General features: G+C 36.9%; 4 protein-coding genes across 4 annotated transcripts; 2 read left to right on the top strand and 2 right to left on the bottom strand.

Annotated features, from left to right (window-relative positions):
* Positions 1–1,151: 1,151 nt before the first annotated feature.
* Positions 1,152–8,009, bottom strand: LOC140771263 (uncharacterized). The gene is made up of 15 exons (XM_073112728.1): positions 7,755–8,009; positions 6,846–7,122; positions 6,508–6,596; positions 6,297–6,397; positions 6,037–6,159; positions 4,410–4,479; positions 4,166–4,252; positions 3,992–4,057; positions 3,795–3,887; positions 3,658–3,714; positions 3,430–3,558; positions 3,249–3,339; positions 3,034–3,122; positions 1,711–1,904; positions 1,152–1,490 (listed from the first exon to the last, which is right to left on the bottom strand). Exons 2-15 carry the CDS (start codon positions 7,075–7,077, stop codon positions 1,388–1,390), a joined length of 1,524 nt encoding a protein of 507 aa, XP_072968829.1. The 5' UTR covers positions 7,078–7,122; positions 7,755–8,009; the 3' UTR covers positions 1,152–1,387.
* A 1,466-nt stretch (positions 8,010–9,475) lies between these two features.
* Positions 9,476–10,994, top strand: LOC140770522 (RING-H2 finger protein ATL56-like). Its single transcript, XM_073111743.1, has 2 exons — positions 9,476–10,069; positions 10,386–10,994. The coding sequence occupies exon 1, from the start codon at positions 9,573–9,575 to the stop codon at positions 10,062–10,064; it is 492 nt and encodes a 163-aa protein (XP_072967844.1). The 5' UTR covers positions 9,476–9,572; the 3' UTR covers positions 10,065–10,069; positions 10,386–10,994.
* Positions 10,995–13,043: 2,049 nt separating this feature from the next.
* LOC140770336 (protein transport protein Sec61 subunit gamma-like) lies at positions 13,044–15,230 on the bottom strand. Its single transcript, XM_073111485.1, has 3 exons — positions 15,064–15,230; positions 14,859–14,974; positions 13,044–13,248 (listed from the first exon to the last, which is right to left on the bottom strand). Exons 1-2 carry the CDS (start codon positions 15,155–15,157, stop codon positions 14,859–14,861), a joined length of 210 nt encoding a protein of 69 aa, XP_072967586.1. The 5' UTR covers positions 15,158–15,230; the 3' UTR covers positions 13,044–13,248.
* Positions 15,231–15,962: 732 nt separating this feature from the next.
* LOC140770344 (uncharacterized) lies at positions 15,963–18,323 on the top strand. The gene is made up of 4 exons (XM_073111497.1): positions 15,963–16,103; positions 16,819–17,132; positions 17,226–17,298; positions 17,391–18,323. The coding sequence occupies exons 2-4, from the start codon at positions 16,821–16,823 to the stop codon at positions 17,996–17,998; spliced, it is 993 nt and encodes a 330-aa protein (XP_072967598.1). The 5' UTR covers positions 15,963–16,103; positions 16,819–16,820; the 3' UTR covers positions 17,999–18,323.
* Positions 18,324–18,741: the final 418 nt, after the last annotated feature.

The raw sequence follows: 18,741 nt of genomic DNA, 5'->3' as shown, positions 1-18,741 counted from the left end.
GTAGATTACAAGTGTGATGCATGAAGTTCACATTAGTTCCACAATTTGGAAAAACATCGTGTAAACTTACTATATCAAACCTCAAGAGCACCAGAACAAAGGTTTCTATTGACGGCTCCACAGTGATTTAAAGCAATTATAATAATATTCTACACTGATCAATTAAAGCAAAGAAAAAGAAATAAATATAAACTAAATCTAAAAGGCTAGCTGCCTTGGCCGATGCTATTGTAGTTACAATGGCAAGAGCGTGGAAGGGTGGCGATGACAATGAGGTGGGGGAGAGGGAGGCGGAGACATTGGCAGGATAGTGTAGGAGGATAGTTGGAACGGGTGAAATGGGTGGTGAGAGGAGCGAGAGTAAGAAGGGGTATTCGACAACAAGGAGGTTGGAAATAAAAGAAGTGGGTTGATACTAGTGAAGCATCATTTGCCATTAGTGGATTGTGCTATTAAAATGTAGATGACTATGGACGTAGAAGGCAGAGGTAAGCGAGAGGAGTTAAATAGTGGAACAACTAGAGAAGATAAAAGAAACCTTAGCCACTCTAGGAGATGCTGACGAGGGAAAGCTTCCCTAGAGAAGAGTAGGGGAGTGTTAGAAACCCTAGCAAAGCTTGGACCAACCGCTTTAAAGAAAATAAGATGATAACTTTCTAATTGTAAAGTTAATCTAGAGAAGCTTTTACCGATTAAACCAAACACTAATCTTTTACCAAATAACATTTTAGAAGATTTCACCAAGTAAAGACAATGAAAAACACTCATGACATTAGAAATATGTTTTTCTTATTGATCAAACCTGAGGTATAAAGACATACTAATCACACAAAATTTAAAGAGGAGTGCTCATTAAGAGTAAAATGAACACCATTATTCAACAAGAGGCACACCTCAATCTGCAAAGCTGGCTGACTTAACATTCCCATGTCATGCCAAAACCTTTCAACATCTATATCTGACCATCAACAAGTATCAAGTGCCATCTTGAAACATTATCAAGTAAAATCAAGGGACAAAAACCTAAAAAAGTCTTTCCCTTTTATCTTATCTTGATTTAACTTGCCTGTATTAAATGTTAGCAGGTTACGCCATTTGATACATGTTTTTCATTTCTGAACAAAATATACCACTAGTACAACTAGCTTTCTGTTACCACCACCACCACCACCACCACCACCACCACTGTTTATTTTATTGATCTTATGGTCATAAAATGTACAAAGAAATATTTTAGCTTCGGCAGCCCCACTCCAATAGATAAGTTGAAGGCTCTGTACAGATAAGCAACTGATCCAGAATCACATGTTACTTTTAATAAGAATACATTTTGTTGGATTGGTAGGTAAGGCTTGTAAAATGAATCAACTTCTATCTATACAACATATCATGCTTGCAAGGCATCACCACTGTCTTCTACTTCTTGAGATGAGTTTTGCAAGTTTTCTTGATGTTGTTGTAAATACTCTCTGCTATTCATCTCTGTTAACCTGAGACAAGATTTAAAAAAAAAACACATACAGCTTCCTAATGAGAACCAGAAAAAAGGAATTGCACCAAATTTTCTCTATCTGATGCAAAACTCGGTAAAATGCATCGTAAGTTTCTGAAAGGAGAGTGCTTTAGAGAAAGGCAGATAGGTTCCACCAGGACGGGACACTTCCATCTTTCTCTTCAATATAAACTGTATATTTGATAGAAGAGATATACCTACTAATTGTGCGGTCTTTGGCGAATCCTAGCTCATTGTCAACACAAAGTTCAAGATCATCTCTTCTTTGTGAACGTGAGGACGATCTAGGAGAAATCTTTTGGGCGTCAGACACTGTCAAAATCTTTTCAAATAATTCAATAGGAGATGCTTCAGCTGTACATAACAATCTGGCCTTGTTCTCATACATCACCTGTGAAAAGATACTCATTTGCATGTAAAAGTTTGTCAACAGCAGGTGCATCATCAAACTAGTAATGTCTTTTACAACGAGTAAGTCTACAGATTTGCAAATTATCTAGAAAGAATAGTGAGGATCTGCAATGCAACCCATCATAACATATATATGACCATAAATAAATCTCAAAATGTAGTCCAAGATTCAGTACTTGTAAGATAAAGATGGTGCTTTAAAATGCAAGATGAGTTGGTCTTACAGCCCCAGCTTGCCAGCATATCAGCCACATCAGGTAATACAGAACAATGGAGATAATCATACCAGTGGCGTATCTTCTTAAAAAGGGAGACTCTTATTGACTTAAATTCTTACTTAGATAAACGAGTGCATCAAATGCAGTAGAACTGTAGAAAAGCATTGGCACTAGAAAACATTCAAAACAGTCCTCGCAATTAATACCTCAGGAATATGATTAGCTAGCCTAAGCTTGTTTTGTCAGTATATCAACCATAGACCTAAAACTCTAGAGGCATAGTATGATCTTCCACTTGCAGAAGGAAGTGAGTGAATGCATAATATTTCTCTCTAAGTTTTCCGGCAAAAATGTAGGTTAAATAGAAAAACATCATTATTCATCCATCAGGCAGAAGTGATGGATATCCAAGGGACATGAGAACTGAATTCAATTGGAAGTACTGACATGTTGAGTCTTAATCATCAGTTTAGTAATCTGATCTGTCAATAGGTATGTTTATCATCTATAGAGATACATGAAATGTACAGTAAACAGTCATGATCATTTTATCTATAGTAAGCGTCCTATATCATACACTATATATATATATATATATATATATGATTGAGGCCGTTATTTGTATTATAGTTAAGACTTGTCGCATGCACCCTAGTGGCAAAAGAACTAGTCATGAAAATGCTCTTTTCAGGAGCAGGATAGGATTGTGTGCATCTTACCCATCCCAAACCCTGCAATTGTGAGGGTCTCATGCAATAGGATGCCATTACATGGCATACAAAAGTAAGCATAAGTGCATGACAGACTATTCTCATTAACCATATAAACAAGCATGACTTGGATATGACAGATCACAAGCTATCTTTATAATGTATAGAGATTGAGACGCACATCAACCAGTGTGACAAACCGGTAAGCTGCAGTTCTGTTGTGGATCCCAAACTTTGGCACACCTTCCAGTGCCAGCGTGTGGAATTTTTCTGCACAAAGATTATAATGTCAATTACGCAGAGCAACTTTATACAATTGACAAAATACAGCAGCAGATGTCTTGGTGTCTTAAGACAATGACTTCATGTTCTTGATGCACAAAATAGAAAACTCACTGAACAATCCAAAGTAGTCCGCTGCACCCAAAGGTCTGTTACAGAGATCGTCAAAAGTAAAAAATGCACATCCATTTGCCCCCAGTGGAATCTAGACAATAGACAAATTTATTAACTTACGCAATGCAAATAATTTTGTCTAACAAAAATAATGTCATTTAATAACTTAATTCTACACGACCTGCAAATGTCGCCCCATAACAACTTCTACAACTTGAGAGCCAGGTACTGTCACACCTATTAATTGATGAAATTTCTGCTTAAGAAACCCATTGCATTGCTTCCCAACAAAATAGAAACCTTGCTGAGCCTGCATTACAATCAATCAAATATTGTTGGCAAAAGCTAATAGTGCAAATTTTTACCAACCATAAACACACTAACTTGTATGCGAGAACAATGAACTTACTGAACCCATTTTTCGATAGTCAGTGGAAGAACCGATTGCATGAACTATACACCTTTCCTGCATTTGCTTTTGCGTTATATTTCTAGCAACCAAAAGAGGCTACATAAAATCAGGGATAACCAGAAAAGTTCCAGTACCTTCAAGGTTTCAATAAAAGGTAAAAATAGGTCCCTTTGTAAACCACCTTCATAGAGCTGATCTGGAGCACGATTTGAAGTGGAGACTAGAACCTACATGTATGTGCATGAAGAAGAACAAAAAGAAAACATTATTCCATATTGCAAAACTTAATGGAATAGGTAATTGGTAAAACGGAAAGAGTACTACTACATACAATGCCTTTGCTGAATAGATGTCGAAATAGCCGGTTCAAAATCAAAGCATCAGCAACATCAGTTACCTATATATGTATTTATTTCCATCAATTAATGCACCAAATCAACAATATCAAGAGTTAATCACACAAAGCATATCGAAATAAAGACCTACCCTTGTCAATGTTACGTACCATAAACTCATCAAGACATAACAAAATGGACTCATCTGCGATCTCTCCTGCAACAACTTCGAGTGGATCTGCCACACCTTTGTGCATCTACAATACCATTGTGTGGGCAAGAATGCGCATGGAACATATTAGAGATTTTAAAAGTAGGGATTTCTTTCTTAAAGGATCAAAGAACATGTACATAGCACATACCTAACAATGATAATAATACCAAAGAAAAATTAATGTTGAAAGAATATTATACCTGAAGGCGGCTATGTACGTTCAACATAAAATCATGAAAATGTATTCGTTTTCTCCTCCAATTAGATGGCCTGCAAAAAATTGATGGTCAGTGACCAAATGATAAGAAAGGAGCAAAAAGTCAAGTATATCATGTTGTGAAATTTTATGATTTAGAAGCAGACTTATTCCAATGCTCATGTTTAAGAAACATTATGGAACAACTTTGTACCATTTCCTGAACTCAAATAGCACAAACCTATGGCGCCAAGTTTATATTCTGCATCCTTTTGGCGAGATGTGAGAAATACAGAATTAAGAATACATTTACTTCTTATCAAGCATATATTGCTCAAATTATGGCTTGTCAGCCGTTCATGCATGTTATTCAGTCTAGAACAGTTATATTACAAATTGTTAGAAAACCAGTTGACAAAAAAGCTGAAGCCATTAGATAACGGATCAATAATGTATATCACGTCTTTAGTACACTGAATATTCAAGGACTATTATATCAGTGTCACATATGAGCCCCCTTTACACTGAATATTCAAAGACTATATCAGTGCCACATCTCTTGATGTTATTCTGACCTCCTCTGATTCTTCAGTGGGTGAGAGCACAAAACTCAGTTTTAAAATTCACTAGATTTTCTCTTACAACAAATTGATACCTGCTGCATTTAAAACTTCTATATATGTCAACTCTGGTATTCTTCAAACATCATCTTTCTTTATTCTGTCCTTCCAAAAGGTTTGACACATTCATCCAAATTCCTCATCTTTGATCTTCTTTTTGTAGATTACTAAGGCTATATCTAATCAAGACTCGTTGTTGTTGTTTTATTATTGATTAATGATTATTGATATCTGTCATCTGACCCCTGTTACGAATTTATTCCAACTATTAGAATATTCATAAGATTTTAGGTGGAATGGCAATTGTAAGTCTTTCTACTTGAAGTAAAATGAGTCAATGACAGATCAAGAAGCTCTAATAGAAAGATATATGTTATTTTGTGAATTACTAAATGGTAATAATCCCCTCTAGAACCCCGATTTTATCTCTAACTTCCTAGTTGTGAGATAGAAAGGAAATTTTTAAATGATAGTTTTATTATTGCATGAAGAAGGTCTAACAATAGTGTGGTATCCACATCTTGCATAAGAATTTGCTACCTGGAAATTTACCTACTATAGTTCATCATAAGAAAGTCGACAACATGTAAGGAGTGTTACAGTCATGGAGTGAATCATAGAATTCATGATATAGGTTTTCAGGAACTATACTTATTATATAATAACATAAAGCTGTTGACAAAAATCCTAGGAATAAAACAATATAACAAATAAGGAGACACAATAAAACAATAAGTAAGAAGATAATACAAGTATCAGAATATCCAAGTCCCTGTACAAAGTAAAATACTAAGAATACCAAATGAATTGAAGAGAGAGAAATCACAAAATATATTTATGACATATATATAGCCAAGAAGATTTACTTTCAATAATAATATTCTCATGTAATCTACAAATAACTTATGCATTTTCTTTTATGTCGAATTGCATATGGACTTCTGGTTTTTCCAGAGACGGGTCATTTCACAGAGATAGTATCTTGAAGTGTCAAATTATCAATGCACTCACAATTTCTCGTAAAACAAATCCATGAGCATAGTCTTTCCGGTGCCTACTCCTCCATAAAGATAGAGGCCTTTCACCGGTGAATATGAAGACTGGGGAATGAGACGGGTCCATAGCCACCGGCTCCTGCAAGCAATCAAATAAAAGAAAAGGTGACTACCATATTATCAAACAAGTAGGCAGGATCAAGGATTTTGGACTCCAGTTGCTTGAAACATATCAATAGACGACCCTGCCAGTAAATACTATGATGAATGACTTACCTCCCAGCTTTCTTAGACGCTTTATATCTATCCATCTGGCAGCTATCCTCATTCTCAACAAGTTGTTCGTAGAGTCTTTGCAGTAACAGAATGGTATCAACCTGAATTTATCATTAAAAATACAAAAAGACTAAGAAATTGGTGATATCTAAATAAGGATAGGCAAGCAACAATAAAGAAAAAACTTGGTTTGAACCTTAACAGCCCAGACCTGGAAATTGTCGCCATTGACAAGGTCTCCCAATGCAATTCTCCTCTCATATTCCATCAATGGACCAGTTCTTCCAATATCCAGATCCACTAAGATTTACCAAGAAACAACATTTCAAACAAATGAATCCAACTCTTTAAACCTATTGTTAACAGTAACCACTGAGAAGTGCACCAACTTTACAGATACTGTTTAAATCATCTAAACCAAAAAAGATGAAACACACGAAATTGCAACTTACATAAGGGCAGAGTGTGAAAAGCTCATTACGAGCTATTCAACACACTAAATAACTTCAGGTAAAAAGAAAAACTGAAAAAGGGTTGCAAAGAAGAAACCTCCAGTGGAATCATTTGCTGCAGAGGTGGCCAGAGTCCTCAAGAGGGCCACAGTCCGATCCATACATCTATTGATTTGTCTATCGCGAAATGGATTGTTCAGCGAACAAGCAACTGGATTTCGCAAAATCATGGATTTTTCCCTTTTCCCTAACCCATTCAATAAAATCTTTTGTCCACGTATCCAAGATATATGCCGAACTTGCTTAAGAGCTCGAGCCAACGATTGCATCTTCGTCTCTCAATAACTTGAGTTACCTCACGAGAGTTACTAAACCTGCGTTTATAGCAAGGAATCAGAATCTTCAAACTCATGGATCAGAAGCCTTCATGGCATTATCCTACCATTTAAACACCAAGTAGCATTTTTAAATGAGGCCCACTTGTGGCAATTTCTGTCATCGGAAAAGTATAGAAGATGCCAAAGTGAATCCGCTCCTTTTGATCAAATCATTGTAACTTATAATTCCAGAATCATATCGATGAAGTAATCAGAAAACGAAATGAATCAAGACCAATTAAATTATTTTCTTAAAAGACCAATCAGAAACACAAAAGTAGAAGAAAAGTTTCAATACTCATCACTTCAAAACAAAGAATAGTTTTTAAAAAAAAATCGTTGTTTTTGCAACAAACTCTCGCAATCAACCAAAATAAGTTGCACCAATGGAGCTGGGAGATATGCACGAAGCCATTAAAACCCGAAAAACCAAAAGCCTTAGAACAAAATCGTATGTTCATACCAAAAGTTCAAAAATAACAGAGGTCATAACAAAATTCAAATCTTTCCCTTCCGATTTAAAGCTCAAATTATCATGAGAACCATCAGAAACATCATATCTCACAATCAATTTCGGCAAAGCAGAACAAATCATTATAAAACACAAAAAAGGACAGGAATATACGCACCAGAATCGAATCAAATTCCAGTCAACCAACCCACCAGCCAGCTCTAAAAGGACTCCTCCACGATATATATTTTTAAAGTAATCCGAAGTAAGCTTGAATTCCTCCTACCTATCGGAGATCAAGTGCCCCAAGTCAGAGGCCGAGGAGGAACCTGAGACATGGGGATTAACGCGCGCGAAACGGAACCCGGGGAGAATCGGAACGCGTTCCGTTTCCCTCTCCGTGTCTCCGTCTCCGAGGAGGAACCGATCGAAAGAGGAGACCTTTTCGTTAAAGTACGATAAGGATAGGGAGAGAGAGAGGAAAGACCCTGTGCATCCCTCGACGCAGGAATCTTCTCCTACCGGCTGTACTGGCACTGCCAAGTACACGGGCGTGCCACATTCCTGCAAATCGAGAATACAGATGATCCGGTCTTCTGGGGACGGCAGGCGGGGTCCACCTCGGGTTGTCACCGCGTGTCGCGGTGTCAGAGGTTGGGATGCCAGCACTGTTACCGAGGACGAGGAGATTAGAAACAGAAGCGAGATGAGACGGACGCTTGTCATAATTAGCCACATAATTTATCTCATGCCTACAGATTATGAATGCTGGATATCAAACTGATAGGATTCAAATTGGGAAATTTTGAGTCAAATTTTAATTGCACAGATAAGGAGGGATAAGGACAATAAGTCGTATGCCCAAGAAGAAGTGTGAGTCACCATCAGGGCTGAAAGAGAATTCACTATCCTTATCCTCATCGATGGTAATAATTATAACTTGGTTCATTTCTTATGAATCTAACTAATGTTATTATAATGGATTAGTCGTATGGTAATCGGGTTATCGGATCATACGACCTTGTTGAATTAGCGGGTCAGCGGATCCATATCAACACTAACCAAACCCGTTCCAAACAACGAAGAAACGAAACCACGGCCACGTTACGTTGGGCGACTCCCTGGAATCCCAATCCACGTGCTGCTTTTGTTCCGCTCCTTCGCGACACAAATGTGGGCTTAATCCTAGACCACCCTCCCATCACCATGATCGTTTGTAGACGTCTATCACGTAAAACCGACGGCTATTATTTTGTATCCATCGGATAACTAAATTCTCCGCGAGTCATCCGACTCTGCTATTGCTCTGGGGAATCTGATACCACCCTTCCTACCATTCCAAACCTCTATTCCAGTAAATTAATTATCCAATTTCTTTTTTTTTTAAATGAAACTGAAAGCATTCTCATCTACAAATACGCCTCCAACTAGCTAATACCAACCTTTCGCCCAGAAAACAATAAGAAAATAAGCTAACTTATATCTATTATAGTTAGAGAATTAAAATCTTTTATAGTATTTTGTGACTATGATGTCTTAGTGTGTATAAATACATAGAATTTTGAAACATAAAAGAAATATTAAAAGAATTCCCGTCACATTTTATACGTTGCATTTCACTCGTACAAAATGAAACGAAATATTTAACATTATTTAAATTATATTGTTACTAATGAATAAGTTATTCTACCAATACTTTTACCTTATTATTATCTCACTTTTTTTATTTTGTATATTATATTTTTATCTCTTGTCTCAATGTTATTATTTACTCTATCAAGGTGTATCTATAGGTATAGAAGTGATGATCGTAAGAGCGAATTGCTTTAATAAAATATAACCTATTATTCTAAATAATTTAAAAACTCGATTATTCTTAGGATTTTTATTTTGGGTACATCGGTGGTACTTATTACTGCAGCTTTGGCTATCTCTGAATCCGACACGATTTTCTCTTTCACCTCTTCTTCCCGTCTCTCAGACACAAATCGAATCCATGGCAAGATGCGATGACGACCGCCCGATCAGTTCTCCAGCCGCGGTGGCTCCGCCCCCGCCGAAAACGAAGTGCGGCGGCGAGCGCCTCCTCTCCTTCGTCCTCCAATCCCTCGTCATGGCGGTGGCGCTCGCCCTCTTCTTCCTCTTCGCCGGCGTGGCTGCCCTCGTCCTCCTACACCTCTGCGTCGCCGGAAGGGCCCTACGACGACGGCGCTTATCCGATGACGACGTAGGCGAGCCCCTTCCGGGCCTCTCACCGGATGAGATCCGGGATCTCCCCTGCTTCGAGTACGATTCCCCAGGCTGCGCGCCGCATCCGCCGCCGCCGGACTGCGCCGTGTGTCTGGAAGGGTTCCGCGAAATGGAGCTGTGCCGTGCCCTGGCGCGATGCGGCCACGTGTTCCACGCCGCCTGTGTCGACCGCTGGCTGGTGAGGTCGCCCAAGTGTCCGATCTGCCGCGCAGGGGTGGCGGAGGTGGAAAAGATTTGATCTCTGTTGGTCCCTCTCCCTCTCTCTCTGTCAGTTAAGATTTTTGGGTCTTTATTTGCATGTACAAAGTTTATCCTTCCTTTTTTTCCCACGAAGGAATCAAGCAATATACTTTGCTTTTTCTTCCCCTCACCCCTCTAGTTTGTAGTACTCCTGAGGTGGGAAACAAGAACATGATGATGAAATCTAAATCTTTATGGTAAAAGATGCTTCTTTTTGGTTAAATCTTTTTTTTTTGGGGGGGGTTAAAGGTTAGGATTTCTTTTCTCCCTGAAAGAATACATAAAGTAGTTAGGCTCAAGTGGAACTGTTAAATTGCAGGTAATGGACAAAGTGTTGAATTGGAGAGATTTCTTTGTGTATGTTTGATCTTATTCAATGGAGAAGTGGCCCCTATGTATCTACCTCACTGTTTTCAATAGGTGGCATTATAGCTTGGCAATCCAAGTCTCATTCCTAGATGTCTTTTATCTGGTAAGCTCTCTCCTATGTGGTCATAGATGAGACTCTGCAACATTCTATTGCCATGCAAAGTTGCAATCATTATAGTGACTAAGTACCCAGTTATTCACAAAGAATCATCTAAAATTGCTAGAAATTCCTTTGCTCCAAATGTCTTAGGTGGCCTACATGAGTTCTTTATACCACTTGTCCTCTTTAGTCTGCAAAAGTGATATGGCTGCCCTTGTGCACATCTTGATTTTAGAAAGCAATAACTCCTCACTGTTTCACTGCAGAGATTTGATTCAAAACCATGTGGATAATGTATTCGCAATTTTATATGCTATCACTGCATACCCAACTTGTCATTAATACAATCTTGTCTTCTCCTATCCATCTAGTAACTGAGCTATCTCACATTGTTTATTTCAGCTATACTGATTTCTGGTGTGCTTTAATCTGTCCATAACTCTGGCCCACAAAGCATGGGTTCCTTATAGCCATCCTATAAAATTTAGAACTTGCAAAATCCTATGTCTGGATAAGTTAGAAAATATCTGGCATAAAAGGCAAACAAAGGTCAAGAATTCAGATTGTGGACTGTCATAAAATTTGTTCTCAGTTTATTATTGTTACCATACTAGAAGAAAAGAATCAGAAAGTGAAACCAAGATTGTACTTTATAGCTATGATTAAAAGAATCAACTCCTGGAATCGAAAGAAGGGTGGAGAAGCAAGCAATAGTCTACCTGTTCAGGCTTTTATGTTTCTAAGATCTCTTCATTCTTCTTTTTTGCTCAATTATCTGTTCTGGAAAGCTACTAAAAAAACTATGCATATGCATGTCACAAGAAATCCACTGTCAGAGAGTATCATATCTCAGTCTTGCTTTTTGTTGGGTTTCATTTATTGGTTGGCAGATGGGAAACCACAGGATTGTATTCTATCAAAGTATCATGTTATGGTGATGTTATCTAGAACAATTTATAATTGGATATGGGAGAAAAGGTAGGTGGAGCTTGGAACTTGTGATCTGCTTTAATGGGTTTGCAGTCATTTCTTTGGTGGGTGAAGCTCCACTTCTTTAAAATCTCAGCTGTAAGAGTTGTACTTATCAAGTGTTTGGATCCTTTCAAGCAGTTGTTATCAGCTCTTGTAGGAAAAAGTAAAATCCTTTTCTGAGGTATTGTAACATTGCAGGCAACCAACTCAAATTTGTGGCAGCTATGCTTTAGAGAGAGGCCAAATGAAACCTGCAACTCTTTTAAAAAGAGAGAGAGAGAGAGAGAGAGAGAGAGAGAGAGAGAGAGAGAGAGAGAGAGAGAGACCTGCAACAAGAAAAAACTTGCTCAAATCAAACTCTGAGATGCAGTAGAGAGTGGTCCTTTGCAGCCTGAATGCAGGGATTACTACACCTTGATACTTGGCAATCCTTGATTGAGTGTCAAATTGTGTACAGAATAAAAGAAGTTTCAACCAAGAAATTAATTTCTGCATCTAGGACTGCAGTAGGCGTGCTGCCTCGATCCATGGCCGGTTTGGTTATCATTACCGACCAACAAAAAGAAAAAAAAAACAAAAACGAAAAGAAAAAACCAAGTCTAGCTTGAGGTCTAAATATAATTATATTTTGAGAGAGGTTGTCTATTTTCTAATCTATATCTAGCTCTTAAGCTTATAAATAATAATAATAATAATAATAATTTAGTAGAGTTGGTACGTAGATTTTTTTAAAAAGATCATAGGATCAAAATCCAACCCTAAATAAATATTATAGAGAAAATTATTTAATTATTTAGTAACTTAACTTGACGGCTCAACTAGCTTAGCAACATCATGACTTGGAATAATATTTTAATTGGGTTTAGTTCGACACATAGACTAGGTAGTTTAGTACATTAGTGAAGCTTAAGTATTCTTATATTTAGATAAGATTGTTCTTTTGTCCAACTCACTCATATATAGTATTTGTACTCTTGAATAATTTTAAAAAAAAAATCTTAGTACGGTTATCATCAAACTCTTATAAAGTTAATAGCTACCCTTCCTAGAATTAGAGATCATAGAGTCAATCTCAATTCTAAATAATTATTATAATAAAAATTATTTAATAATTTGACTTAATAGCTCGACTCTACTGATGACTATAATAAAATGGCCTGAAAGAGTAGCTCATTGCATGTAAGAAGGGTTGACCCTGCAGTCTTTATCGATAAAAAAAAATTGTAAAATTGGTAATTACACTAAGGAGCTCGCACACCAGTACATTAGAGAGAGAGAGAGAGAGAGAGAGAGAGAGAGAGAGAGAGAGTTTGACACCAATACAGAACAATTGGTGATTATACCCCAATAAAAATGTGTCAAATGGTTCAATGGATGATTTGATTTCAAAAAGAAATATAGCACTAGACTAATTTTCTCCTGCAGTATATACAGATTTCGTGAACCAAATCAAATGCCTGGAGACAACCAATTAAAGCAGCAGTGCCAGTAATACATAGAACACCAGAGTATCTTAAAAAAAATTAAATCAAGGCCTTCATGAAAACGATCCATCAGACCCCAAGAAAGTAGAAACACTTCAATTGTATTATATCTGAAGAACTGGCATGACAATTCCATGGAAAACCAAAACTGCTTCTTAAACGAGAAATTACAGAACAGGGGAAAAATTAACTCTCTTAAAGGTCAATAACATGTGGGTGCTTGCGGTATCCATCAGTCTATCAGCTTATCCTCTACCCTGTAAAGAAAAATCAGCCACAAACTTAATTGATGCTTATGTTGATTTGCATGGTAGTGCATAAGGCCATGTTGCAGAAACAGCTGAGCCAAAGCAAATGCATTGAAATTAAGAGAAGAGTAGTATGAATAAATTTGCAGGTAATATGTGCTTCTTTGTGGATGATCAGTTCTCATAACATACACAACTAGCTACTCAGAACTTTATCATGTAAAGAGATGACAAGTACATAATACACTATTCAAAATTGAAAAGTTTTCAGCATAACAATTTGCTGAATCACTTACTTATAAGGCTGACAATATATAAATAACCTCTGAAGTGACAAGTAAGAAAATATAGTAGAGGCCTGAGAAATGCGACAATCACAAATAGCATAATCATGAAACAGTCTCGTCCTGCTAAAGTTTTAACAAAAAAGTTATTTCAAGTTAAGAAACACATCAATATGTATCATTAAGAGCTAAGATGTGTTCCTTTGTACTAAACAATGACGAATCCACAAGACAGTGCCTGAATTAATTAGAATCCTATCTACAAGGCCAAAAGGAGAAGTTCTTCAATTAGTTTCCATGTGGGAAACAAGGGAATAGATTTTCAATCAAAGGAAAAGCATGTCCTTCAACCTATCTTAAATCTAACTTATCTTTCATTTCATACTCATGCAAGCATAAGGCAACACTCTTGACCTCCTAATATAAATAAGAGCAGGGAAGATAGCAAGAATTTTGTGCAGAAAACTATATTCATCTTGGTCAAATGGACTAAAGAGATTAAAGATAAATGAAATCTTCTGTATGCATAAACTGTAAAGTAACTAATTTTATCACCATCTTCTAATTTAAGTTCATTTCTAGTTTCATGATTTATTTCTTTTGTCCATAAGATAGCTGCTTTTAATAAATGATACACCACTAACATCTTAACCCTGTTCATCAATAACTTCCTCTATCTTCAACCTTATTTATCTATATTTTCTATTTCTTGAGAACCCAAATGATATTTTCATCTACTCTTCATCCTTTCTAAGCATTAGGATGACTTCATCACAATTCTCTACATGTCTAGGTCCTTCCATTTCTACTATCTCCATTCTCGGAGGGAAAAATATATTTCTTCTGAGTTCTTTCCCAGTCCCATGGGCAACTAGGTATGTGGGTTTCCAACAAGTACTAAAATGACAACGGGTTCACTACTGCAGTAAGACCATAGAACCACAAGTAGGGCCAAACTTCCTAAAAGGAACTTCTGGTTGACCTTTCTCCTCTTTATGAAAACCAAATCATCAACTAAGCTATGTGAGAAAGTGGAACTTAGAAGAAAATTTTAACAACACTAGGAAGCAAAAGGATCGTCCGCATCCCTGAATCAGTCTACAATAAGTATAAGTGTTGGTAATCAAAGCTAGAATCTTTCAGCCTTTTCAATCAAACCAAGAAGCAATCATGTCAACAGCACAAAAAAAAAAAGACAATTTAACTGCTGGTAATAGCAGACCTTCCTCAAATTGGGATACACAGATCAACTTCCTAGCGAACCAAAAACATAAAAGCTGACTACTTTACCCAAGAACAGGGTCAGAAAAGCAATCACAACAAGGGCCTCCTCACCTAACCCGAGCCGACGATGATGTTGTTGATCGGGATGAAGATTAGCTTCACGAAGAAGCCGACGAATCCCATCACCACGAACCCAATCGCCGTGCGGAACGCCACCTTCGTGAACTCTATCACCACATCAATTTCTCAGATTCAGCGACCATCAAACAGATCTACAGGAAAAGCGACAAGAAGGAGGAGAGATCAAAGGCTAAACCTTTACGGTCGGGCTTGTGGCACCTCTTGACGAGGCGGATACTGTCCTTGGCGAAATCCCGCACGGGATCGACGGCGGAATCGATGGCGTCCATCTCGATAACGGCGAAGAGAAACAGAGGAGGGAGCGACTCAAAGCGAGTTATCCTAATTCGTGATTCGTCAAAATTATACTTTGACCCCTCAACTTTAAAGTATTAAGACTGAGTGAGTATTATAATTACTAAACAAACCCTCGTTATTTTCCATTACAATCTAAACCCCCCAGCTTAATATTAAAACTCTTCATATAATATTCCGAATTATAAGAATTAATATGAATTTCGAATTTCTTAGTGGCATTGTACGTAAAGATTCTTTTGACAAAAATATATTTCACATAAATGATAAGTAGGACTTGAATCGGATTTAAATTTAATTGGATAATAGATTAAATTTAGATTCCACACAAATAACTAGTATATTATAAAAAATAATAATTATAATTTATTCAAAAACAATAAGACATATGCTAACGAGTTTTGGCACTAAATTATAATAATTTAATAGCTAAAAGTGAGAGCACATCATCTTATTAACTAAATATGATAGTAGTACGAATGATACTTTTAAGCACACGTTTCGCCAATCTTTTTTGAAAAGAATAAGGTTAATTTTTTTTTTAAAAAAAAAAAGCTAATATCAGTATAAATTATTATGTTATTTAGTTAAATACTAATATAAAAAATAATAACTATATTTAATATAATATATTTTTATTAAGATCTATATCCGAGTTAGCCAGATTGAAATGGATTCGATATCGGATAATTTGGATCCGGTTACACCGCTCGCTTATTTATTACACGATAAAGTGGAGTTTCAAAATAAGTTTCGTATAGAAACTTGTTATCCAAATAGGTTCGTTAGGACAATTAGTACCATTCCAGGTTATATAAGATGAAGAGAACGCCCAGCCGACGAACTTTGGGAGTCCGCTCGCTGATCGGCACATTCCGAGCCCTCTCGGCTCGCTCCCAGTCCCACCCCCCATTTCCCACGGTACCTCTCTCTCTCTCTCTCTCTCCCCCTAGGGCTTGTTAGATTTGTCTCTAGGATTTTTGTCTGATCCTGGGTTTCTCCGAGGGTTTTTGCGAAGTATAGTGCGAGAATTTGGAAGATTAAATTAGTGCTCTTCAATCTTTGCGCTCAATGAGCCATGGGTATATTTTTTGATATCTCGATGATAAATTCTATTACATGCCAACCAAATCTTCGCTCGTCTTTCAATAAAACCAGCAATGTTGTAGGGCTCGTCTTTCAATAAATTCTGTTACAGGGCAAGGCTCCATTGCTGGTTTTGTTCTCTATTTTCCCTTAACCTTTTCGTAGAATTTTGATGGTAGAAATTAGATTTCCTTTCAGTTTCTCAGTACATCTTCCCTTTCCCGACTCCATATAGCGAGGAGCTCGTGCAATGGGATGGCCCTTATAAAGTGTAATTCCAACAGACCCAATGTTGTAGGGCTATATGTTCAACTGTTGATGACTTGATATATGGTTTTGTTACTGAGTGCAAGATAACCATTTTGTGATTGATGGATCCGTTTGCACTCATGATGGAAGGGATTTTGGTTAGCCTAATGTTCTAGGCATGCTAAGAGATGCTTGTATAATCTTCTGGAACATTTTTGTTTGGTATTTTTGCATCTGTTTGGCTGCTAATGTTATTTTCTTTAACCTGCCGAATTATTTGCTCTTCCATAACTTGCTATAGGAATGTCAAACAATAGAGCGAGATGGACCCCTCCTATGGAGAAATATTTGGTTGATTTACTTCTTGAGTACAATCTTCCATGTTATCGAGGGCAAAATGGGTGGACAAAAGATGGTTGGAATAAGATTGTGGCTGATTTAAATAGAAAGTTTCCTGCAGCGAAGTTAACCAAGGCTCAAATTAAAGATCGTCAAGACACGATGAAAAAAGAATATAAGCTAATTAGAAGTGTTCAAGCAAAAAGAGGTATGTTGTGGGATCATAAGAGATTCATGTTAATTGCAAGTGAAGATCTGTGGGAATCACTCATTATGGTTAGTTCCTACATTCAAATATTATTGAAAGGAGACTTTCTCTTGTAAGATTCACTTCTTTCGCTTATTTTAATGAGGTTTATTTCTTAACAGACTAATCCTAAACTAAGAAAGTGGCAAAGGTCATCGTTCATCCACTATGATGCATTTGCTAAGTTATATGAAGGTATTGGGTTAATTGATTATAGTTAGCATTAACATCAGTACCATATGATATTATACTAAACTCCCTTTTTTCTTTTTCTTTTTTGGACACAGATAATACTGCAGACGACCAAAGGAATTCCACATCTATCAGATGTAGTGATGCGGATATAACTGGTAGTGAAGAAGAACAAGATGATATACCAGCTAACACGCTTCTGCAAGATTTTCCCAATTTGGGGGAGTCTTCATCTCACCAAGAGACACCAAATGATGTTTCAGTTGATATTCTAGATGACCAGTGTACAGATCCACCTCACACCCGTTGGCATCGGCTTCTTCATCCAGAACCACAACCACGATCACATCCGCGAAGATGCTCGGACAGTAATGAGCCTACTCCTTCAGCTTCTCCTTTTGAAATGAGTGGAAAGAATAGATCTAGCTGTGATATAATTGCTGAAATGTTTGAGGACTATATGAAGTCTAAATTCCAGAATAATACAGTTCAAAAGGATAAGCAAGTACTATCACCGTATGAAGATTCATACCCACTACCAAAGTGTATAAGGATGATGACAAGGATGGTGGAGTTATCAGATGATGAAAAGATAACTGCCACTGATCTCTTCTTAGAGCTAAGCAATCGACAAATATTTTTATCCCTAGATGATAATCTTCGAGTTAAATGGCTGAGACGCAAGTTAGAGCAGCGTACATAGTTTATCTCCTTTTCTTTTCTCTTGCTTCGTGATAGTTCTGTAAGTTATTTAAGTTGTTTGTAATGTACCAGCTGAAACCAAGGTATGAGTTTATGTCTCATTGTGCTTAGACAATTGATGCTATCCATTATAGTAGTTGGACTTGCTTGAAGAAAGTTTGAGTGTTAAGACTATTATCATATATGTGCTTTTATATGTCAAGAAAACAAGTCTGTAGTCTATCTGGTAATATGTAATTATGTATACTATTTCTGGCCAACATGTATAACTTTCACATCTGTTTCCATCTGCCATAAATTTTGCAGCTAGTTGTTGGTTTCTTCTTCTCTTATCTATTTCGTGTTGATCAGTTAGTTGTTGAGTCTGGTCATCGTAAAAGTCCGAATAACATTGTGAAATAGGAGTAGTCGTATTCACTCATTATACTTTCCACCCTGTTTGGAATCATCAAATCGGTGGAATTTAATTGATTTGGATTTCTAGTTTCACCAAATTCCTTTTAATTTCAACTGACTTAAGTTTCATTATTTTCCAAATAAAATCAATTGAATACTCTCCAAAGGAAAGGAAATCAATTAAATTCTATATATAATTGATTTCAAACATACCCTGCATATTTATGCAACCAATTAATAGCATATATGTCTTGAAGATTGTATCTCAAGAGTGTTCTCATGTTTGAATTCCAATTGATTTAACTTATGTATATAATCTCTGCCGGTGTTTATAAGGTCCTCGTCAAC

This window comes from Typha angustifolia, chromosome 11 (assembly GCF_048772165.1).
Source record: "Typha angustifolia cultivar Huaian chromosome 11, ASM4877216v1, whole genome shotgun sequence".
Lineage (NCBI taxonomy): Eukaryota > Viridiplantae > Streptophyta > Magnoliopsida > Poales > Typhaceae > Typha > Typha angustifolia.
Note: the sequence above shows the minus strand (reverse complement) of the source record. Positions and strands in the feature narration are given on the sequence as shown.